The 24,235-nt window shown below is 51.6% G+C and overlaps 1 protein-coding gene across 2 annotated transcripts in view; it reads right to left on the bottom strand.

Annotated features, from left to right (window-relative positions):
* The window catches only part of PLCD1 (phospholipase C delta 1), a 24,657-nt gene extending 422 nt beyond the window's left edge, over positions 1-24,235 (bottom strand). The window contains exons 1-15 of one of the 2 annotated variants that reach the window (XM_055080161.1): positions 24,031-24,235; positions 19,102-19,284; positions 16,194-16,358; positions 12,598-12,826; positions 3,659-3,788; positions 3,326-3,557; positions 2,532-2,733; positions 2,290-2,434; positions 2,064-2,213; positions 1,815-1,973; positions 1,415-1,574; positions 1,103-1,219; positions 526-704; positions 301-433; positions 75-224 (exon numbers count right to left, since the gene is read on the bottom strand). In XM_055080161.1, coding sequence (XP_054936136.1) covers positions 75-224; positions 301-433; positions 526-704; positions 1,103-1,219; positions 1,415-1,574; positions 1,815-1,973; positions 2,064-2,213; positions 2,290-2,434; positions 2,532-2,733; positions 3,326-3,557; positions 3,659-3,788; positions 12,598-12,826; positions 16,194-16,358; positions 19,102-19,284; positions 24,031-24,064 — 2,368 coding nt within the window. In that variant the 5' untranslated portion in view covers positions 24,065-24,235. The remainder of the gene's footprint in view (positions 1-74; positions 225-300; positions 434-525; positions 705-1,102; positions 1,220-1,414; positions 1,575-1,814; positions 1,974-2,063; positions 2,214-2,289; positions 2,435-2,531; positions 2,734-3,325; positions 3,558-3,658; positions 3,789-12,597; positions 12,827-16,193; positions 16,359-19,101; positions 19,285-24,030) is intronic. The other variant, XM_007127786.4, reaches the window with a different exon arrangement.

The raw sequence follows: 24,235 nt of genomic DNA, 5'->3' as shown, positions 1-24,235 counted from the left end.
GCTTGGAGGAATAGCCGGCCCCTTCCCAAGAGATGCCTCCCCTCGAGTCGTCCTCTCCCTCCACAAACACTCACCCTGCTTGAGGCTCTTCAAGGGGATGGTGCTCTGGCCAATGAAGTCGTTCTTGGAGGAGGCGTCGTAGTCCTCCACCACAAAGCGCACGAGGGCGAGCTCAGGCACGATCACCTCGAACTCAAACTCTGTGTCCCACCATGGGTTGAAACCTAGGGGTGCAGGCACCATGTCAACAGCATGGACACCAGCTCCAGAAGCCGGGCCCAGCCCAGGCCCAGCATGTACCGTTATTGGTGACCACAGCAGTCTGGTGGCTGGCCACGTCCTGGCCCACGCCATGGATCTCCACTGTCACCTTGGGGTCCACAATTGAATTCTTATTCTTGTTGACTTTTGGCAGCTGCTGCCCTGAGATGACCTGAGGAAAGGCGGGGGACAGTTAAGGGTTCAGGATGGTAGTGAGGGGGAAGGGAGGCCCATGGCACCTGTCCCTCCAGTGGCTGGCCATACCCTGACATTGAGCCGCTTCCGAGCCCACCAGGGCCCCTGAGCCAGGGCACGGGAGTTGAAGGTGGAGTTGGGGTCTCGCAGGAAGGCAGGCTTCAGCACGTACCCACAGGCCCCATTGTCCTGGAATCGGCCCTGGTATATGTCCATCTCTGGCCCAGGTGTCTGGAAGTTCAGGGCCACTACAGGTAGGACGGAGCAGTCACAGGCTGTGGGCTGGCCTCAGGGGCCCCAGAGCCCAGCCTGCTTGGGGTACACTGAGGCCCAGAGTCACACGGTGAGGCAGAAGCAGGGTCCAGGATCACTCTAATGCCTACTGCCCTCCTGCCGCCCTAACTGACCCACCACACCAACCTTGCATTCCATTTCTGGTGCCAGAATTCAAAGGACAAGTGTGCTAACAATGGGATTTCAGACGCTGCATTTGCTGGTGGGGGATATTTCCAGACTGAGATTACCAGCTCCTGAGCCCACAAATCCCTGCATCTGGCTCTGCCTGGGTCCCCAGAGGCTCCTGGCCCCTGGCCCTCCAGGCGGAAACCCTCACCCAGGCCTCCTCCAAGCCCCAGCCAGCCCGTACCAATCTGGCAGCCCCCATTCCACATCTCCACAGGGCTGTAGTTGGAGGAATCCGTTCTCCACCCGGCGGGGTAGATCCTGCTCAGGTGACTCACATTGTGGCGGACAAAGCTGTTTCCTGAGGGGGATGTGGGCTCGTCAGAAGCGGAGGCCTCCCGGTGAGCCCAAGCCCCTCCCTACCAGCTCTGTCTGGTAACAGCGTGGGGTGCCAGCTCTGGGCGATGTCCGGAGGGGTGGGAGCCTGTCCTGACCCTGGCCAGCTCAGGTGGTGAGACAGATGGACAGCACCCTGGGGGGACAGGGCCGGGCTCACCTGATTCTTGGAGCAGTCGGAGGGCGCGGTTCTCGGAGAAGGATGCCATCTCATAGAAAGCCTGCCCAGGGGTGCCAGGACTGGGGAAGCCCAGAAAGTGGACGCTCTTGCAGTAAATGACCATATCTGAGAGCTCCTTTGCTAGTCTGAGCTTGTCCTCCTGGGGGCCATGGGGAGGCCCAAGTTAGATTCAGAGGTTGGGGCAGGTGGGCACTGAGAGAGCCAGAAACCCAGATACAGAGAGAACAGAGAGGGAGACAGAGAGAGGGGGCAGAGGGTCTGAGTGACAGCCACAGAGAACCCAGACAAGGCAAACACCCCACAGTGTGATGGAGGGGGATGGTGGGTGAGGGCCCCAGGGCTGCCCCCTCCCCTCCTCGTGCCGCAGCCCCCCTCAAACCGTGGACTTGTGCTGCACTTGGCTCCTCACTGCCGCGTCCTCCATCTCAGAGGCCTCATCCTCGTCTGACACCCCAGTGGCCTCAGGGCTGCCTTCCCCTCCAGGGAGGAAAAGCCCCCCAAGCTTCTTCCCCTTCAGCAAGATCTTCCCCTTCAGTTGCTAAGGGTGGAGTGGCAGCTGGTCAAGGCACAGCTGGCCTCCCGGCCAGTCCGCTGCCCTCTCCTCTGGGCACCCCATCCCATCGGGCACCTCAGGGGAAGGCAGGCTGCTGGTGACACTGTCCAGTGGCCGATCCAACAGCATGGGGCCCAGGAGGGTGTGCAGGTGTTGCGCCATCACACGCTGCTGCTCCAGGCTGCAGTGGTTCTCCAGGGACAGGATGACGGGGTAGGGGGACGCCTGGAGGCCCAAGCGTGGATTAGGAGGGGTGGGTGGGCCCGGGCATCCCCTTCCTCAGGCCCAGAAGCGCGCCCACCTTGAAGGCGTAGTCCCGGATGGCCCTGAGCACGTCGCAGAAGAGGATCTTGGAGGTGAAGGTGTAGCCGTGATAGATGACCGGTTCCTGGTTGGGCCCATCCCAGCAGTCGAGCTCCAGGCAGCGGCAGCCTTTGCACAGCGCCCTGCAAGTGGGACGGCGGCTAGGCCCCTCAGTCCGGGCTGGGTCCCGCCCGGCCCCGCCCGGCCCCGCCCCATCATGCCCAGGTCTCCCGGCCCCACCGGATGTAGGCTTCGGTGCTGCTGGGCCCCGTGAGCTGGTCTTCCAGCAGGTAGGTGTTGTGAGAGGACGACACCAGGTAGTGACTGAGCGGCTGGCCCATGTCCTGGTAGACCCGCCGGTGCGCCCGGTTGAAGGCGCTGCCGTCGGCCGAGAGCAGGTACATGAGGAAGCCGTCCTTGGTCATCTGCCGCTGCGTCTTGGCTGGGAGGCGGGAGGCCGGCGCCCGTCAGAGCCCTAGGCTGGCGCCGCCGCTCTGGGGGGAGGGGCCCCCCTTCCCCCTCCCCCTCCCCCCACTCCCCTCCCCGCTACTCCCCATGCCTCCCGTCCTGAGCTGGTCCTCGGTACCTCTTGGAAGCGGCTAAGCTTGAGTCTCTTGACCAGACCGTGACTTCCCCAGGGTGGGGCCCTGTCTCCTCCTCCTCTGTCCCCCATGCTGTGAGGCCCCCCTGAGGGCAGGGCCTCATCTCCTCCTTCTCCAGGACTGGGCCCCCATCTGACGTCTTAAAGCTTTGTGGCCAGCATGGGCACAAAGAGGGAGGCAGGAAAAGTGCCTGCTTTTCCAGCCTCCTCTCTCTCCATTTCCTGGGGGAGGGGTCCTCAAATCCCCTGAAGGAGGAACCAGGAGAGGGTCCCTGCCTCCCATCTGCTTTCCTGGGGCAGAGAAATACTGACCAGGGGCCCTGGGCCTGGCTGAGGCACCCCCTTCCCTCCAGCTCCCTACTCTCGGGCTGCCGTCTCCCCAGGGGTCTCCCCACCCTGTGTGGCCCTGGGACTACAGGTCACAGGCCCTCACCCGTCTCGCTGGGCTCGTAGCGCTCAATGAGGGAGAGGGCCAGTGCAGGCCCTGCCTCCTCCTCTCGCTGTTGGTGCTGCAAGAAGATCACTAACTGATCCACCGACAGGGTCTCCCCCGAGCCCGCAGCCTCCTTGAAGGTGAGGTCGATCTCCTTCCTCTGGGTCAGTATCTTGTAGAAGGTCTCGATCTCCTCATCCTCTAGGGAGTCTGTCTGAGAGTGGTCACATTCCTGCAGGGCCAGGACGCCAGGTGGGCAGGGTTCAGAGCAGGTCTCGGGCTGCAGTCAAGGACACACTGCCAGGCAGACCCAGCCCTCACATCCTGCCTCACCCTGAATATCTTTCGGGCATAGCTGTCATCCACCTGGATGTTGAGCTCCTTCAGGAAGTCCTGCAGCTCCTTGAAGTTCATCTTGTTGTCCTTGTTTTTGTCAGCTTTTCGCAAGCAGGAATGAATCCAGCTGGGCAAGAAGTAAGGAAAGAACCCAGGAGTCCTGGGACCCCCGAGGTCCCAGCCACAACCACGATTCAAGCTCAGGGTCAACTCCCGGGCCCAGGTGGACCGAGGTCCCCTGTAGACACAGCTCCCCGCAGCCCTGACTTTTGGCACATCCTCATTTCAGAGGGAAGACCTGGTGGCCTCTTTGGAGGAAATGTGACATCCAATGAAGGAGTCTTTTTCCTGTTTTCCGGCTTTGAACCCTTTCAAAATTTCAAAAACATTTCTTTTCTCACTCTAAAAGGGTTCATTACAGACAATTTAGAAAATGCAGGAAAGTAAATAAACAAAGCCCCCATAATCCTATCACCCAGGGGTAACTACTGTTAACATTTCAAGGTATGTCCTTTTCAGTATATAATTGTTACCCAATTATAGATATAGTATATATCTATATAGTATATAATTATACTATACACTACATAGTGCTTTCTTTTTTTTTTAAATTTATTTATTTAATTAATTAATTTTTGGCTGCGTTGGGTCTTCCTTGCTGCACGGGCTCAGTAGTTGTGGCTCGCAGGCTCTAGAGCGCAGGCTCAGTAGTTGTGGTGCATGGGCTCAGCTGCTCTGCGGCATGTGGGATCTTCCCGGACCAGTGATCGAACCCGTGTCCCCTGCATTGGTAGGCGGATTCCCAACCACTGCGCCACCAGGGAAGCCCTATAGTGCTTTCTGACAAAAGCACTTGAGGCTTCTTTAGTAGGAAACAGCAAATTTTAAGCCACTGATCAGAAGATAGGGACATCACATGCAAAAACAAAGCCTGGATCATGGTGTCATGATTGGGGCACTTAGGCCTCCCCTTCTCCATTCCCTCTATCTCTCCCATCAGACTTGACCTTGAGAACTAGAGAAGGAGGAGCTGCACACTACAGTCCACAGAAAACACAGAGCTAACTATAGAACAAGACAATGGGAGCTCATTAGCACAATGAAAACATGATAGCAGGTTTCAGAAGAAATCACAAAAGAAACAACAACATAAATCATGCCATATAAACTTTTTAAAATTCTGAGGATTAAATAAAGAAAAACTAAAGTCATCTATCTGACAGACTGGAGGGAGCATTTGCAGCAAAGCCTTTGAAGAATTAATTTAAAAAAAAAACAGTATGATGACCCTAATAACTAAATGAGAAAGGGATATAAACTGACCTTTTACAAACATTACTAGTAGTCAAAGTTATTCACAATTTGGAAATGAGATGCAATTTCTTAAACTAAGATTTAGCAACTTAAAAGTATATTACCTAGTGCAGGTAAGGGTGAGGTGAAACGGACACTCAAATCCATCACGTGGGCAAAAAGTAAATCAGTACAACCCTTAGGTAAGTGATGGAGGGATAGCTAAAGCTTTAACCTGTTACATCAGTTGACTCAGTAATTCCACTTCTAGGAATCCATTGGTAAGGAAATACTCCTAAATACTGAAAGGTTTTATGAACATAGTTCTTTGCAATGTTATTTATAGTGGTAAAGGAAATGAAATGTTTGACACTAGAAGAATGAATCACTAATTTATAGTCCATCCATTCAGTGGAATAGTACACAGTCATTAATAAAGCTGTTTATGGAGACTATACTAACACAGGGAAATAATTATGATATAATGTTACAAAGAAAATGGATACAAATGTATAATCTCCACTATTTTTGGCAAATGCATCATCAGGCAAAATGAAATGCAGCCAGAAAAGATTAAAGGGAGAACCCAAATAGCAGTTTCTGGAGGAGGTGGGTTTTCTGGGCCTTTAAAATTTCATTCTAACCTACCCATATTTTAAAATCTTTATTTATATATATGTATGTTTTATGTAAAGAAATGTATTTACATTTAAAAAATTATGCTAGAAGTCCAGGTTAAAAAATCAAGTTCAGAGTGGTGCACCCAAGCATGAGGTCCCAGTGCCAACTGCTCTTCAGCAGGCTGGGATGCCTTTATGATCTCAAGGTCTGGGCAGCAAAAGCCTGCAGAGGCCATGAGATTGTCCAAGTGCATGCCTGTGCAAAAGGAGTGACTATCACAAAAGTGCCACAGAATTGGGCTTTTAAGAAAGCTCAGGGACTTCCCTGGTGGTCCAGTGGTTAAGACTCTGTGCTCCCACTGCAGGGAGCACAGGTTCAATCCCTGGTCAGGGAACTAAAATCCCGCATACCTCGAGGCATGGCCAAAAGTAAAATAAATAACAATTAAAATTTTAAAAAGAAAGCTCAAAATCAGGCAGACATAGCCTTGAGAAAAGACACTTAAAAGTCTTTGAAATGCTGAAAAGTACACAGTAAAGGGAGCTAACAGGGTTCAAAATGTGTCCCCCAAAGGAGCTGGATATACATTAGCAATGAAAAATCAGAAAATGTAATAAAGAAAATAATTCCATACAGTAGCAACAAAATGAATAAAAATACAAATTCTTTTAATGCATAACTTATACTCTGAAAGCCACAAAACATTGTTGAAAGAAATTAAAGATCTAAATAAATGGAAAGATACCCCATATTTGCTGATCAAAAAGAAGACTTGATATTGTTTAATGAGAAATACTCTCCAAACTGATCTACAGATTCAACACAATACCTATCAGAGTCATGCTGGCTTCTTTGCAGAAATTGACAACCCAATCCTCAAATTCATATGGAAATTCAAGGGACCCAGAACAGTCAAAACAATCTTGAAAAACAAAGAACAAATTTGGAAGACTCATACTTCACGATTTCAAAACTTCGTACAAAGTTACGGTAACTAAAACGTTGTGGTTCTGGTGCGAGAAGAGACATTTAGGTAAATGGAAGAGAATTGAGAGTCGTGAAGTAAACCCTCATATTTCTGGTCAGTTGATTTTTTGACGATGGTGTAAAGATGATTCAATGAAGAAAGAATAGTCTTTTCAGCAAATGGTGCTGGAACAGCTGTATGTCTACATGCAAAAAAAATGAAGTTGGATCCCTCACCACACCATACACAGAAACTAATTCAAAATGGATCAAATACCTAAATGCAAGAGCTAAAACTATAAGAAGAAAATATATGAGTAAATGTTTGTGACTTTAGGTTAGATGTGACATCAAAAAACACAAGCAACAAAAGCAAAAAGTAAATGAATTAGACTTCACTGAAACTAAAAACTTTTGTGCTTCAGAGCATACCACCAAAAAAAGAAAAGAACCCACAGAAGGAGAGAAATTATTTGCGGAGCATATATCAGATAAGAATATTTTTTAAATATTAGAATATTTTTAAAATATTTAGAATATTTTAAAAAAAACCTCTTACAACTCAATAATAAAAAGACAATGCAATTAAAAAATGGACCAGATCTGAATAAACATTTCTCCAGAGGAGATAAACAAAAGCACATTAAAAAATGGTCAATATCATTAATCATTAGGGAAATGCAAATCAAAACCACAGTAAGAGACCTATTCAAAAAAGAAAGTAACAAGTGTTGGTAAGGACGTGGAGAAACTGGAACCCTCGTGCACTGTTGGTGGGGATGTAAAGTGGTAGAGATGCTATAGGAAACAGTATAGTGGGTCCTCAAAAAATTGAAAATAGAATTACCATATGATCTAACAATCCGACTTCTTGGTATATACCCCAAAGAATTGAAAACAGAGTCTCAGAAAGATACTTGTACACCCATCTTCATAGCAGCATTATTCATGATGGACAAAAAGTGGAAGCAACCTAAGTGTCCATTAATGGGTGACTGAATAAACAAAGTGTGGTATATACATACAATGGAATATTGTTCAGCATTTAAAAGGATGGAAGTTCTAACTTGTGACAACATGGATGAAACTTGAAGATATTATGCTAAGTGAAATAAGCTAGTGGCAAAATGACAAATACTGTATGAGTCCACTTATATGGGGAACTTAAGAGTAATCAAGTTCATAGGGACAGAAAGTACAACAGTAGTTGCCAGGGCCTGGGGGAAGGTGGAATGGGGAGTTACTGTTTAATGGGTACAGAGTTTCAGTTTTACGAGATGAAAAGAGTTCTGGAAATGGTTGCACAACAATGTGAATGTACTTAACACTACTGAACTGTATACTTAAAAATGGTTAAGATAGTAAATTTCATGTTATGTATATATTACCACAATTTAAAATAAAAATAAATAGATCCATAAAAAAAGAACTTAACTACAAATGGGCAAAGGATCTATTGAATAGCTGTTTCTCCAAAGAGATATGCAAATGGCCAATAGTCACATGTAAAGATGCTCAACACCATTAGCTATCAAGGAAATGCAAATCAAAACCACAGTGAAATGCCACTTCAAACCCACAAGGATGGCTATAATAAAAAAAAAGGCAGATAATAGCAAGGGTTAATGAAGATGTAAAAAATCAGAACTCTCAGACACTGCTGGTGGGAATGTAAATTTCCTCTTTGGAAAATAGTTTGGCAGTTCCTCAAAAGGTTAAATATATAGTCAGCACAAGACTCAGAAATTCTAGGTATATACTCAAGAGAAATGAGAACATATGTCCACACAAAAACTTATACACAGATGTTCACAGCAGCATTATTCAGAGAAGCAGAAACCCAAATGTCCATCAACTGCTGATTGGAGAAGTAAAATGTGGAATGGCCACACAGTGGAATATTATTAGGCAAACAGAAGGCATGAAGTACAAACACAGGCTACGACATGGATGAACGTTAAAAACATTATGCTAAGTGACAGAAGCCAGTCACAAGAGACTGTATGATTCCATTTATATAATAGGTCCAGAAAAGACAAATGTATAGAGACGGAAAGTAGATTAGTGGTTGTCTAGGGCTGGGGGGTTGTGGGGAAATGGGGACTGCTAAAGGGCATGGGGTGTCTTTTGGGGGTGATGGTTGCATAACTCTGAATACACTAAAAAGCATGGACTTGTACACTTTAAGTGGATGCATTATATGGTATGTGAACTATATCTCAATAAAGCTGTCATTAAAAAAAAAAAAAAAAAAAAAAAAGGAGCTGGTGCTGGTTCCATCCTAATTGAAAGAAATTAAAGATCTAAATAAATGGAAAGATACCCCATATTTGCTGATCAAAAAGAAGACTTGATATTGTTTAATGAGAAATACTCTCCAAACTGATCTACAGATTCAACACAATACCTATCAGAGTCATGCTGGCTTCTTTGCAGAAATTGACAACCCAATCCTCAAATTCATATGGAAATTCAAGGGACCCAGAACAGTCAAAACAATCTTGAAAAACAAAGAACAAATTTGGAAGACTCATACTTCACGATTTCAAAACTTCGTACAAAGTTACGGTAACTAAAACGTTGTGGTTCTGGTGCGAGAAGAGACATTTAGGTAAATGGAAGAGAATTGAGAGTCGTGAAGTAAACCCTCATATTTCTGGTCAGTTGATTTTTTGACGATGGTGTAAAGATGATTCAATGAAGAAAGAATAGTCTTTTCAGCAAATGGTGCTGGAACAGCTGTATGTCTACATGCAAAAAAAATGAAGTTGGATCCCTCACCACACCATACACAGAAACTAATTCAAAATGGATCAAATACCTAAATGCAAGAGCTAAAACTATAAGAAGAAAATATATGAGTAAATGTTTGTGACTTTAGGTTAGATGTGACATCAAAAAACACAAGCAACAAAAGCAAAAAGTAAATGAATTAGACTTCACTGAAACTAAAAACTTTTGTGCTTCAGAGCATACCACCAAAAAAAGAAAAGAACCCACAGAAGGAGAGAAATTATTTGCGGAGCATATATCAGATAAGAATATTTTTTAAATATTAGAATATTTTTAAAATATTTAGAATATTTTAAAAAAAACCTCTTACAACTCAATAATAAAAAGACAATGCAATTAAAAAATGGACCAGATCTGAATAAACATTTCTCCAGAGGAGATAAACAAAAGCACATTAAAAAATGGTCAATATCATTAATCATTAGGGAAATGCAAATCAAAACCACAGTAAGAGACCTATTCAAAAAAGAAAGTAACAAGTGTTGGTAAGGACGTGGAGAAACTGGAACCCTCGTGCACTGTTGGTGGGGATGTAAAGTGGTAGAGATGCTATAGGAAACAGTATAGTGGGTCCTCAAAAAATTGAAAATAGAATTACCATATGATCTAACAATCCGACTTCTTGGTATATACCCCAAAGAATTGAAAACAGAGTCTCAGAAAGATACTTGTACACCCATCTTCATAGCAGCATTATTCATGATGGACAAAAAGTGGAAGCAACCTAAGTGTCCATTAATGGGTGACTGAATAAACAAAGTGTGGTATATACATACAATGGAATATTGTTCAGCATTTAAAAGGATGGAAGTTCTAACTTGTGACAACATGGATGAAACTTGAAGATATTATGCTAAGTGAAATAAGCTAGTGGCAAAATGACAAATACTGTATGAGTCCACTTATATGGGGAACTTAAGAGTAATCAAGTTCATAGGGACAGAAAGTACAACAGTAGTTGCCAGGGCCTGGGGGAAGGTGGAATGGGGAGTTACTGTTTAATGGGTACAGAGTTTCAGTTTTACGAGATGAAAAGAGTTCTGGAAATGGTTGCACAACAATGTGAATGTACTTAACACTACTGAACTGTATACTTAAAAATGGTTAAGATAGTAAATTTCATGTTATGTATATATTACCACAATTTAAAATAAAAATAAATAGATCCATAAAAAAAGAACTTAACTACAAATGGGCAAAGGATCTATTGAATAGCTGTTTCTCCAAAGAGATATGCAAATGGCCAATAGTCACATGTAAAGATGCTCAACACCATTAGCTATCAAGGAAATGCAAATCAAAACCACAGTGAAATGCCACTTCAAACCCACAAGGATGGCTATAATAAAAAAAAAGGCAGATAATAGCAAGGGTTAATGAAGATGTAAAAAATCAGAACTCTCAGACACTGCTGGTGGGAATGTAAATTTCCTCTTTGGAAAATAGTTTGGCAGTTCCTCAAAAGGTTAAATATATAGTCAGCACAAGACTCAGAAATTCTAGGTATATACTCAAGAGAAATGAGAACATATGTCCACACAAAAACTTATACACAGATGTTCACAGCAGCATTATTCAGAGAAGCAGAAACCCAAATGTCCATCAACTGCTGATTGGAGAAGTAAAATGTGGAATGGCCACACAGTGGAATATTATTAGGCAAACAGAAGGCATGAAGTACAAACACAGGCTACGACATGGATGAACGTTAAAAACATTATGCTAAGTGACAGAAGCCAGTCACAAGAGACTGTATGATTCCATTTATATAATAGGTCCAGAAAAGACAAATGTATAGAGACGGAAAGTAGATTAGTGGTTGTCTAGGGCTGGGGGGTTGTGGGGAAATGGGGACTGCTAAAGGGCATGGGGTGTCTTTTGGGGGTGATGGTTGCATAACTCTGAATACACTAAAAAGCATGGACTTGTACACTTTAAGTGGATGCATTATATGGTATGTGAACTATATCTCAATAAAGCTGTCATTAAAAAAAAAAAAAAAAAAAAAAAAAGGAGCTGGTGCTGGTTCCATCCTAATCCTACATACCAGAAGGCTGATGATCACTTTGAACCATAGACTACTGTGTTGCTGTGCATCTAGACTTTGAAGTGAATTTGTTTCAAGCCCGCAGGCTGGCCTGCACACCAGGCCTGGGGGAACGTGATGACTCCCCAAAGAGTGGCACAGGATATGGGGGCAAGTGGGAGTGTATCATGGCCTCCCAAACTCCCAGAGAGAAAAAAATGCAGTTAACTCTAGGAAACATTAAAATATCCAAGACTAGGTCTCCCACTGAAGCAGACAGCTCCCCTCAGCCTCCCCACTCCATGCTGGTTACATAGGGGGAATGAGGGACTTCAGGGGGCTGCATTGTTGTCTGGCCCTTGGGTCAGAGTAGACCAAAGAGGGCTCCAGGTACCCTCCCTGCTTCCTTTGTGTTCCCCCCAAATTCATATGTTGAAGCCCTAACCCTCAATGTGATGTATTTGGAGATGGGGCCTTGAGAGACTTAGATGAGGTCATGAGTGGGGGCCTCATGATGGGATTAGTGCCCATAAAAGAAGAGACACCAGAGGGGCTTCCCTGGTGGCCCAGTGGTTCAGAGTCCGCCTGCCAATGCAGGGGACACGGGTTCGAGCCCTGGTCCGGGAAGATCCCACATGCCGCGGAGCAACTAAGACCGTGCGCCACAACTACCGAGTCTGCGCTCTAAGAGCCTGCAAGCCACAACTACTGAAGCCCGCCTGCCACAACTACTGAAGCCTGTGCACCTAGAGCCCGTGCTCTGCAATAAGAGAAGCCACCGCGATGAGAAGCCTGCGGACTGCAACAAAGAGTAGCCCTCGCTCGCCACAACTAGAGAAAGCCCGCGGGCAGCAATGAAGACCCAGTGCAGCCAAAAATAAACAAATAAATAAATAAATTTATTTTTTAAAAAAGGAAAGAAAAAAAGAAGAGACACCAGAGATCTTGTGCTCTCTCTCTCTCTCTCTCTGCCATGTGAAGACAGTGAGAAAGAAGGCAGCCATCTACAAGCCAGGAAGAGAGCTCCCACCAGAACCCGACCCTTCTGGCACCCTGACCTTGGACTTCCAGCCTCCAGAACCGTGAGAAAATTAATTTCTGTTGTTTAAGCCACCCAGTCTATGGTATTTTGGTATGATGGCCCCAGCTGTGTGTCTTCCATACCCAGGTTGTCCTGGGGACGACCATAGCCAGTATCCACCCGCTGGGCCTGGACCCACTGCCACCGAAAGGATACTGCCGCAGCTTCTGCTGCTGGGCCATGGAGGCCGAGTGATGGACGATCTTGCGCAGGCCCTGCACCCAGTGCTGGGCGTCGGCGGGCGATGGGGCGATGAGGTCTAGAGTGTTGCGCTGGTCCTTGAAGACGATGGAGAAGCAGCGGTCCTCAGGCACGTCTCGGGCAAACTTCTCCAGGCCCTCTGAGCGGTGCCCCATCCGCACCTCCTGAATGTCCTCGATGGAGACTGCAAGAAGGGGGTGGAGGTGGGCAGAGAGAGCCATGAGGGGCTGGAGGATGGGCAGAGCGGGGTACAAAAAGAGACTGAGGTGGAGAAGGAACGGGACACAGCTATAGCGTGCAGAGTGGAAACGCCCAGGCAGAGAGAGATTGACTTTAGGGTGGGAAGGGCACCTAGGGTCCCAGGCCTCCTGTTTCTGTGCTGGGAGGAAGCAGGGCCCCTGGGAGAGGAGTGGGGCAGGGCAGGACTCTCAGACAGAGATAGGGAGAGACCATTCTGGAGCTTGGGGCCTGTGACGGAGAGGAGGCCACACACTCTCCTGTCATGCTCGACTTTGGGCCCTTCGCCTCCCTCAAGACAGCCATGGGAGCCTCCAGGCCCCTCTCCTGACAGAGGGAGAAGTGCTTGTGTCAGGGGAGCAGCCAGGGCCTTGCCCTGCATGTATCTGTGTGTCCTGAGCTCAGGGAGCCCCTTGGTAGGAATGGTGCTCCAGGATCCCAAGAGGTAGACTGGAGGGTGCCCCTGGGGGTCTGAGATGACATCATTCTGCCCTTGGGAACCAGGGGCGGGGGCTGTCCTGTCACAGCCCAACCTTCCAAGCTTCAGGGAGCAGCAAGGCCCTGCTCACCTGCCTTGAACCCCAAGGTGCCCTCCCTGGCCTGGCTGGGAGGGGCTCATGCTGGGCCTCCCCGCATCAGGAGCCAGGCTCTGCCCCTGACCCATCCTGAGCCATCCGCGTCCATCTTTCCTGGGTCTAGACCAGCTCTGGCTGAAAGCCTGCCTGTCCTTCCCAGTGGTGGCCTCCTGGCCACCTGCAGGCCCCAGATGTGTGGCATGTGCCTGTCCGGGAAGCAGGCTCTGAGGTGTGAGACACGCGAACCCTGGGCCATGTGGGATGCAGGGGATATCCCTGCTGAATCGCTCCACTCACAGCCTCCCGTGCCCCTCTAGGTCCCACACCAGCTGCAGCTGCCCCAGGCTGGGAGTGGAAACATGAGGCCTGGGCAGCGGAGGCCAGCTCCCGCACCGGCACCGGAGAGAGAATCCAGACGCCTTCCCTGCTGATGATAATCCTTGTCTGCCTGTGGGAACCAGAGCTGAGGGAGGCTAGTGGCGTCGGGATGGGGGCGACTTACAGACCAGGAAGCAGAGGCAAAGAGAACTGGGGACTGCTGCCCTCCCCCATCTCCTGGCCTCAGTTTCCCCGGGGGTGGAGCACAGTGGAGGGCAGTCTCACTGCTCACTCAGAGGAGGGAAGCAGCCCGACGGGCATGCTCAGCCCAGACCTGTCTCTGGGTCTCTGACATGGAAAAAGGCCTCTTCCTGCCACACCCCTCACCTGAGCGCACCTGGTGCCCAACCTCCAACCTGTCGCCCCCGTGGCCCCTCCTGTCAGGGTGCAGGCCCCTCACTCACGGCCCTTGCTCGTTCTTGCCCCTGCACCTTTGCTCACACTGGGTCTCCTGCCCTTGTGCTCCCAGCTGTCCCGGTATGAGGTTCCCAGCTCACCAGCCCAGGTCTGGAAAGGCCCACATCTCCCACTCCTCAGTCTGCCCCCTGCCCAACCCCACCAAGTGCTTGCCTCACACTGGGAACCATGCACGTGTGCTGGCTGGCGGGGGCGGGGGGGGGGCTCCCAGGAGTCCCCAGGGCTCAGAGAGTATGATGCCCCATTCCCACGGTGCCGCCAACAGCCAGCGTTGAACAGGAAACCCCATATCAGGGCAGAGGCCTGTGAAGGAACCTGGCTGGAGCCACAGACAGAGGCAAGGGCCAGGTCACTCCTGTGTTACGTGGCCAACAGGCACGCAGGGTAGTTTCCTGAGAGCGCTTCAGGCTCCACCCCTCCCACCCTGCCCTGCCCTGCTCAGACCTCCCATGGCCCACTGCCCCCAGGACCCAGCCGGGCTCTCCACATCGGACCCTGCTCCTGTCCTGCCTCCCCTCTGGCCTGCCACAGGCCACACCTTCTCAGGTTTCTGTCCAGTGTCCTGGGGCCTGGCAGACCCTTCCTGAGACACCCTCAGTGGGCTGCCCCTCCCTTTTCTCATGCCCCCTTCCCACCTGGGCCTTGTCACCTGTGTCTGGTCTCACTCCCCAGAGACCTGCCAGTGGGCTGACCCTGCCTGCCCCATCTCCACAGCCGAGGGCAGGTGAATGGGTGAGGAATTGCCAGGGACTTGGACTGTGTGAGAAATCCAGCTGCAGTGATCCTTCTCTACCACCAGCCACACGTGGTTATTTAGATATAAATTAGTTAAAGTTCAGTGAAATTAAGAACTGTTGGGACTTCCCTGGCGGTCCAGTGGTTAAGACTCCACACTTCCAAAGCAGGAGGCTCGGGCTCAATCCCTGGTCGGTGAACTAAGATCCCACATGCCATGCAGTGGCACAACCAAAAAAAAAAAAAGAATTCAGTTCCTCATTCACGCTAGCCACAATTCAAGTGCTCAGTGGCCACAGGTGGCTAGTAGCTGACATATTGGACAGCACAGATATAGGACATCCCCATTATCATAGAAAGTTCTTTTGGATAGCTTTGGTCTAAAATTTTCCCACCAAGTAAAGGTGCAGAGGGAACCTCTCATTTTACAAAATTTTTAGGGCATTCTGTGTAAAAGGGCAGCAGCAGTTGGCAGAACTTTCTTCCTAAGACCTTGCAGGAGGCACTCTCCATCTGCAGGCCTGAGCTTTGGCTTCTTGGACCTTTTCTAAAGCTTCCAGAAAGCCCTCAGGCCCGCAATCCCAAGGGAGCTGCCCAGCCAAGGCCTCTCTGTGCAAGTCCCAGCCCTGCTCCACCCCAGGCTCCCTGTTCTGGCCCCAGCCCAGGGAGGAGCTGCTTCCTGCAGCCCCACCTCACATCCTGGCCACTGATACCTGGAAGGGACTTATCTGCCCCTGGACTTTGGGCCTCACCACACCTGGGCCCTAGTCCTCCCTCCTTCCCTCCTTCCCACAAATGTCTGGGTGGATACCTGGGAATTCAGGCAACACTGTCCAGCTCCCTCCCTACTTGGGAGCCTGGCTTTCCCCATGTGTGGTCATGGCTATGGAGTCCCACCCCCAAAAGGCTTGAGCATCTCCATCTGTGGTCCTTGGTCCATGACTGCCCTCTCTAGCCCAGGCTAGGCCTCAGTTTCCCTATCAGTGATTTAACTGGCTCCTCTCCCCAACCCTGGCCAGCCTGTTTCCCCATATCTGGTCCTGTTTGCATGACCGACCTCTGCCCCACGAGGCCAGGCCTCAGTTTCCCTACCTTTGGTCCTGGTCCACGACTGACCTCCAGCCCCACCCCACCCTGACCAGTGTCAGTTTCCCCATCCAAGTGCAGGTGCAGCACCCTGCCCCTCCCCCTGCAGCCCAGGGCACTCACACAGCTGGGACTCTGGGGTCCGCATGACCTTGTGGGACTCCTGCCAGATGGTCTTGCAGTCCTCCTGCAGCTTGTAGAAGCGTTCTCTCCGCCATGAGTTGGACTTCACCTTCAGGAGTTGGCTGCCTTTCAGCAGTGCCTGTAGGTCCTTGTCATCCTGTAGGCCTAGGGGGCAGAGCTGGTAAGATGCTACCTCCTCTAGGGTCCCTGCTGCCCCAGGCCCCATGCTGGCCATGCCCACCACTGGACCCTCTCAGCCCATTTTTCACCAGCCTCATCCTCAGCTCTCTGTTCACTTCTCCCTCTGTCACCCTTGTTCCAACCTGATTCTGGAGCCCTGCCTTCTCCAGGAAGGCATCTCTGATGCCAGCTGAGGCCACGCAAACCTTTGGACACCCACCCACTCAAGGCCACACTTTATACACTATGACCTGCCACCCACAGCTGAACGGTCAAAGAAAGGGCAGCTAATTCAAGAATACCTGGTTCCTGGGTGACCAGACCCCTAGGAAATGGCCTGGCTCTGAAAGACTTAGTGGGCTCCTCCTAGGGGTCAGAGTGACCTGAAGGAAGCTGGGACCAAAAGACCACCCTAGCCTATCACCCTGGCCACATGGAGTCCAGCAGCCAGCTCTATTCAGAGCGGATAGACTACCTCACCTCACTTCTGGCCCCAAAACAAAAACTCTGTGGCTTTTCAGCAATCTTTATCCTTCTGGTCCAGCAGAGTGGTGGCATCAGGAACCGTGCAGGTCCAGTCTGAAGGGCCTGTGCCTAGGCCTATAAGGCTTTTCCTTTCTGAACCCAGATCCCCAGCCCCTGATGGGCTCTCTCAATTTATCCATGACCCCACTCCCTATGCCCCAGCCAGCCTGCTCCACACACACACAGGACCTACAGAATCTTCTGGACCACTTCCCTGGGTCTCAGCCACCCATCCCCTATCCCTCCCCAATCTCCTGCTTCCAGTGGAGACACAGCCACGTGCTAACAGCCCCCCACACCCATGGCTTCAGGAAACCTTCCCTCTCTGTGCCTCTATTCCCCCAACAGCACTGGGTGAGGAGGTGTCTCAAGGCCTCCTCAGAGGTGACAGTCTGATGTGACCTTCCCCCACCTTGGTCCCACCTCTGTCCACCCCCTGCCTTAGTGTCAGCAGTTTCCCTCCAGCCCCAGGGGAGGCCCAGTGAGGGAGGATGGGGCTCCTGCAGGATGTCCTCAACTGGTGGCTGTGTCTGTGGGGTTCAAGAGGAGAGGCCGGGAAGGGTAGTTCCCAGCCACCGGAGGAGAGAGCTGCCTCAGCCTCAGCTCAGCCGGGGGATTCCACTGTCCTTTCCAAGGCTGAGGTCAGCTGGTGGGGGGGAGTCATCTCCTTACCCTCTGGCTGCACCGCCCCTCCCCGCCCCCAGGCTAGGGCATCAGGACAAGCCACTGCGCCAGGCACAGATGGGAGCCAGGGGCACAGGGGCGGAAGGTGAGCCCCACCCTCCGGTTCTGGAAAAGGCTGTGAGCAGATGACATGTTCATCCTGTCCTGGAGCCAGACTGCGGCCCTGTCTGCGGTCAGGCAGAGATAAGTCCCCTGGCTGCCGACATGGCTTCCTTCCGGAACACAGACCTCGGTCCCAAGGTGGGTCTTGATATTAGTGGCCCTCCAGGCCGCTGGGCAACCTAAGCAGACACCTCCATCTTTGAGCCTCATTTGAGGCCCTTTTGTTTCTGAGGCCTCTGGGCTGCCCGCCCCCCCACCCTTGCTCCCTTAGCACCCAGAAGGTCTATGGGCACCCCTTCGCCCAGCCCCACTCACTCAGCTGTAGCACCTTCTCCTCCTGTGGGAGGATGGTGCTGAGGGGCCTTTGAGCTCAGGGGCCCCTGGGTTGACCTTGCAGCCTCACCAACCTGCCCGGGCTAGTGGCACATATGGGGAGTGCAGAGGGGCTACAGTGCTAATAGGAGGCTGGGGGTGGGGGCTGTGCCAGAAGCCCTGCCCATGTACCTAGGGTGAGGCCTCATGGAAACAAACTGAGTCTGGGACTCACAGCAATACACAGCTACACAGATATAGCCACACACATACACAGTGACACACACCACACCACCGTACTCATCACACACTGCCATACACAACCGGGAAGAGACAATGGGCCACACACGGTGACACATATTGTTACATGGAGTCACACACAGCCACACAACATACAGTGCCAGAACATCATCGTCATCATAATAATAGCAGTCACCATAATAATAATAGTTCATGTTTGAATAAGATCCTGTTCTTAGCACATGTATTTAATCCCTCCAACAACCCTGTGAAGAAGGCACTATCATTGTTCCCATTTTACAGATGATGAAACTGAGCCTCAAGGAAGTTACATGGTAGAGTAGGGACTCAGAGGCTTGCCCACAGGGCCAATGCTAGGAAACATTCCCTTATACAGCCACCACTCAGGGGCTTGCTGCCACAAAGAGTAACAGCAGAAAACCCAAAGAACACACACACCATAACAGAGATGACAGAATCAGTCACCTAGGTCACCCACAGTCACACATGGTACACAGCATAACCCTGGATCACACACTGTCACACTGGTGCCACTTGGTTACACAGCATTGCATATCATCATTGCTGCACAGTGGCCCCCACTACCATACAAGTGACAAAATCACCACTAGGTTTGTAAACAGGATGGTTTTGGGGTGGCAAGGCACAGGGTAACCAATCCCGCCCCCCAGTACTCACTCCACATGCCATCCCCGCAAACACAGTTCCACCGTGGGTCACACACTCACAGAACTAAACAGGTCCAGTCCCCGAGATCAGGAACATACAGTCTGCGTCCTGTCCCAGCTGCCTTCCCAGCCTCCGCAGATCTCGGGGGGTGGGGGGGGCGCCCTGCATCCCTTACCCAGCCTCTGCTCATTGAGAGCTGCCACCTCGAGGCTCTGCTCCTGCAGGTAGAGCTCTCTGGAGCGGCTCTGGCTCCGGGTTCGGCGCCTGACCCCCAGGCACTGCATGACGTTCCGAAGTGCCCCCGCCGCCCGCTGAGCCAGGCCCGGGACAGTGTGGCGTCCAGAAGGCAGCCCTGGCCCTAGGAGCGGAACGGCCTCCTTAGAGGGGAGCAGCGGCGGAGACCTGGAGTGGATGGGCGTGGCTAGAACCCGTGGGGGCGGGGCAGTGAAGGGTGGGGTCATGGCAGTGAAGGGTGGGGTCATGGCTCTAGAGGCGGGGCGATACAGAAATCTGTGCTGAAGGGGCGGGGCCATACCCTAGGAGGCAGGGACCGATGCCCCCAGGAGGTGCGGCGAGAGCGGAATCAAGGCGGGGAGAGGAGGAGGAGGAGGAGCCGGGGCCGGGAGGTGAAGTGGGACAAATCCATAACCCGGGAAGCAGATCAGTGGTGAAAGTCAGAGCCCAGAAAGCGGATTGGGGCGGAGCCAGAGCCAAAGAGGTGGGGAGCGGGAGGAGCCGAGTCTGCGAGGCGACGTGGGGCAGACGGCCGGGGGCGGAGCCAGGGCCCAAGGGACAAACAGAGGGAGGGTCCCTCACTGCAAAGGCCTTTTGTTTTCGGGCAGGGAGGGCGGAACCTAGACTTTGAAGGCAGTCCTACCAGGGGGCGGAGCCTGAGCCGCGAATTCTAAACGCTCAGCTGGAGGCCTGGCGGAGGACTGGAGGGCTGGGCAAGATTGAGCCGGGAGGTAAGCCCGGCCGGGCGGCAGCCTGGGCTGCAGAGTCGAGCGGACAACCGGGTGGGGCGGGATCAGGAGCCGGGGATGGAGCCCGGGCCGGACAGCGGAACCCGCCAAATATTTTACCTCAGTTACTCAACGAATCCATTGTGACTCAACGGGCTGTTGCCTCACATGTAAACCTCAGGCAGGCCTGTTTCCTTCTCCGAGAGTTTCGTACCTGAGTGGGATAATCTCCAAGGCTCCAAATGCGAATGGAATTCTTGAAAAAATGCTGGTCTTAAAAATGAGTCCATTAACACAGGCTTGCTTTGATAAATAGGTGAGGAGGACTCCAACTCCATATGAAACTGTGCTGCCAGTGTGCTCGGAACAGTGGGCCCTTTCATGTAAGTTACGTCTTGCTTTTCATTCACCCAGCAATTATTTATGGAGCCCCTACTGTGTGCCAAGGTCAGGACACCACCCAGAGGCCTGACTCACTCCTCTCTTTTACTCTCTGCCTCTGAATAGTTCCTTCACTCGCCTCACCGCAGCTCCAGTCACCAGCATTGACAGTGAGTCACTGGCAAAGCCAGTTATTAGCACAGACAAGCACAGCAATAATAACAATAAACTGAAGTGCAGAGTGACTTGCCTAAGGTCACACCTCGGAGAAAAATAAATCATGAGAATGTGTGTTAATGTAGATGAGCTGGAATATGGGCACAGAAATATTGTTCTTCATTTGGAGCTGAGGGAGCTGATTGTAAGGGGAACATCTGTTTTACAGAAACCACGTGATGGTTTAATGGTTTAATCAGAGGGCCAAGGACTCCCCGAGGACCTATGGATAGAATCACATCTCAATACAATTTGCTTCCTTTGAATTCTTATGTATTTTATTTTATGCATTTAAAAACATGATCCTGAGAAGGGGTCCACAGGCTTCACCTAACTGCCAAAGTGGTCCAGGGCGCAAAAAAGTTAAGATCAGTGTGGATCAGTGTGTCTGTGTTGTGTGGGCATGGAGTCCCAGGGACAGACAGCTTTGAAACATAATTGAGGAGGGTAGGGGGTTGGCCACCCCAAATTGCTATGATGGATCTGGAACCTTTATCTCTTGGGGGTACTGGCTTCTTTGCCAGCCTAGAATTCCTTTGCCCACTAGTGCTTTCTCCTCACAACATCCCCTATCAGTAGGTATTGCTTTCCTGTGGATGAGAAAACAGGCCCAGACAGGCAAAGGGACTTGCTCAGGGTCACAATATAAGTCGAGGCAAAGCTAGAACTGGAACCCAGGTCTAGGACTGCAGCCCAGGTCTCCTGGGACCAAGATGAGGCCCCTGCTACACCCCACCTTGCACTTTTACTAATGCCAGGTTTTATAGTGGGGCGGGAGGAATTCAGTGTTTGAATAGTTAGTGTAGGTGGAGGTGGATGTGTTCAGTGAGGGGAGAGCTTTGGGAAGTTAGGTCTTTTGGGGTACATCTGGGGACCTGCTGGAGAAGCCAGTACAGGCCTGGCTAGAATGGAGCAAGCAAAGGAAGTAGGGTAGGGAAGGAGGCCAGGGGATACAGCGTCAGCCTGAGGGCTTCAGAAGCACCAGAAGGAGCCCCTGATTCTTTTTTTTTTTTTTGGCCTCACTGTATGGCTTGCAGGATCTGAGTTCCCCGACTAGGACTCAAAGCCCGGCCCCTGGCAGTGGAAGCATGGAGTCTTAACCACTGGACCAACAGGGAATTCCCCAGGAGCCCTTTGATCTTCAACCCAGTTCTGGTCACATATTTCCTGGCTAGGGACTACCTTATTCCCCCTCATCTCACAAAGTACTCACATGACATGGTCACATGGGGGGTGGGCCTCCCGTAGGAACATTGTACCTGCTGGTACTAGGCACTGTTCTCATTATTGCCTTGTATGTGTTAGCTCATTCAATCCTTACTGCAATCCATGAGGGAGGTAGTGTTCTTATCCCCCATTTTTCAGATGAGGAAACTGAGGCACCAAGAAGTCAAGGGATTTGTCTAAGATGAAAAAGCTAAGACTTAAACCCAGGTAGTCTGCTTCCATAATCCGTGTCTGTATACTACAGTGCCTCTGCATGCATCTGGGGCGAGGACAGAAGGGACATCTCTTACCTAGGTGGCCCCCATACCCCCCCAGGCCAATGGAGGGAGCCTTTCTGCAGCAGACCCCCAACTGCCCAAGCCAGAAAGTGTGTCCAGTGCTAGAGGACCCAAAATATGAAAGAGATGCAGACTCTCCAGTGGAAGTGTAAACAACCTGGAACAGCACAGGGCACAGTGACTACACCCTTCCACCACCAATTCTCCTTGACAGATTCTTGCTTGCCAATATGGTTTGCAGGGGGAACAAAAGGCAGTTAAGGGACGTAATTTTGGGTGATGAGCTAGAAGCAGCAGGGCCTTCAGGGAGACAGCTTGGGATCGCACTGTTCTTGCCAGCTCCGCAGGAAGAGCTGGACTGTCAGGCACTTGGGAGGCAGGTCTCAAACACGATGGACCAGGGCTGCCAAGCCCATGCCACAAAACTGGGAGGCGCTGACTGAGCCTCCACGTGGTTTCCTCTTCAGGGAAGATACCAGGGCTGCCCACAGACAGAGACTGGACAAAGGCACAGATGCCTGAGGATGGAGCCCATTCTAACATGAGCTAAGGCTACAGCTGTAGCCAGAGGCGATCAGAGGGCTTGTAGGAGGTCTGAGTGTGAAGCTGGCACGGAAGAGGTGGCAGTCTGCAGGGTACACAGCACTAGCTAAGGGATGATGAGAGAGAAAGCAGAGATCTCTACTGTGATCCTCTGAGCTGCCCAGCCTCCCTTCCTGCCAGTGTGGCGGGAGCATTGAGACACCTCTGTCCTGAGAGGAGAAGAGGGCCCCCTGGAAAGGGCAGGGATCCCATGACCCAGCTGAAAGAGTTTGCCTTGAGGCTACTGGTGTGAGGGTAACAGCTCTGGGCACTGAGCAAGATCTCTCTGGGCCATGGGGACCAGGTCTGGGCCAACCAGGAAAATGAGACAGACTGGGCACTGGCTGAAAGGAACGTCTCTGAGTGTTCCTGAATTCCAGAGGGTCTCTAGTGGACAGCTGGAGGGCTCTGCCTTTCTCTTTCCCTTCTATTATCTCCATGCATGGTTTAGGTGGATAGGTGGTGGGCACTAAAGTCTCGGACTCCAGAGGTACTAGAAAACAGAGTGAGATCGGGTTCAGTAGTGTGATTGGTGCAAGAGAGGCAGGGTTTGCTGAGCTGGCAGATGACCTGGGGGGCAGGAGGGCAAAGCACGCTAAAAGTGGGTGAGTCCCCAGGCTGGAGCAAAGAGATTCCAGGTCCAGGTTGGGGGCCCCGTGCAGCTAGGAGACCTCCAGTCCCTGAAGTCCGGAGCCCGCGGCTGCTCTCTCTCCTGGAGAGACAGCGATAGGGCAAGGAGCTGGCCCAGACTGTTTCCCGGTCGGTCGGAGAAGACAGAGCTCGGCTGGACAAAGTGGGGAGCGGCAGGCAGTTAGAGCTGAGACTCAGGCCTGTCCGCCAGGAGGGTGCGCAGATCGGGGCGATCGGGCTGCTCCTCCTAGGTCGGGCGTCGCTGACTAGGATTTCTGCGCTTACTGCGGCGCGGCCCGACCTCACCTCGCACACTCGACCTCACCTCGCACACCTCCTCGCCCCAGCCTTCCCACCGCGCCACACCTACGCTCCCTGACGCGGTCCAGGCACGCCTGGGCTTTGGGGAGCCTCTCTGGGCGGCCCGGACTGGGCGAAGATAACTCAGTTTTTCGTGGATGCTGGTTCCTTTCCTCCTCGGTCCCTCCGAGCGCGCCGGACCCTAGAGCCCACCCTTCCGTGACTAGGATAGGGAGAGGGGGAGTCCCCGAGGCGGCAGGGCCGGGGGTCGTCTTTAGGGAAGTCTTCAGACTCGCACCCCTCTTCTCCCCACCGGCCGGGTCTGGGGAACAAGCCTGGAAACGCCCAGGGTTGCGTCCGGCAGTCCCCGGTGGAGATTTACTCCGTGCGACAAAAGGGACGAGGGGCGGGCCCGGGGCGGGGCGGAGGGCGGCCGAAGGAACCGGGGGTCCCCCGCCCTGGGCCGGGATCGGCTTTCCTCGAGGTCGGCCCAGGCGGGGTCCCCCAGCGGGCCGGCCGAGTACTCACCGTGCAGGGTCAGGAAGTCCCGGCCCGAGTCCATGCCCGACGGACGGCGCGGCGAGGGGGGGCGCCGCGGGACACTCGTCCGCAGCGACAGCGCGGGCGGCCTCGGGTCCGAGAGGAGTGCAGGGGAGGGACCCGAATGGACTGCGGAGGGAGGACACGGGAGGTGCGCCCGGGACTCCGCTCCGCCCCCCGCCCGCGCGCGCCC

The sequence above is a fragment of the Physeter macrocephalus genome, chromosome 18 (genome assembly GCF_002837175.3).
Source record: "Physeter macrocephalus isolate SW-GA chromosome 18, ASM283717v5, whole genome shotgun sequence".
NCBI lineage: Eukaryota > Metazoa > Chordata > Mammalia > Artiodactyla > Physeteridae > Physeter > Physeter macrocephalus.
Note: the sequence above shows the minus strand (reverse complement) of the source record. Positions and strands in the feature narration are given on the sequence as shown.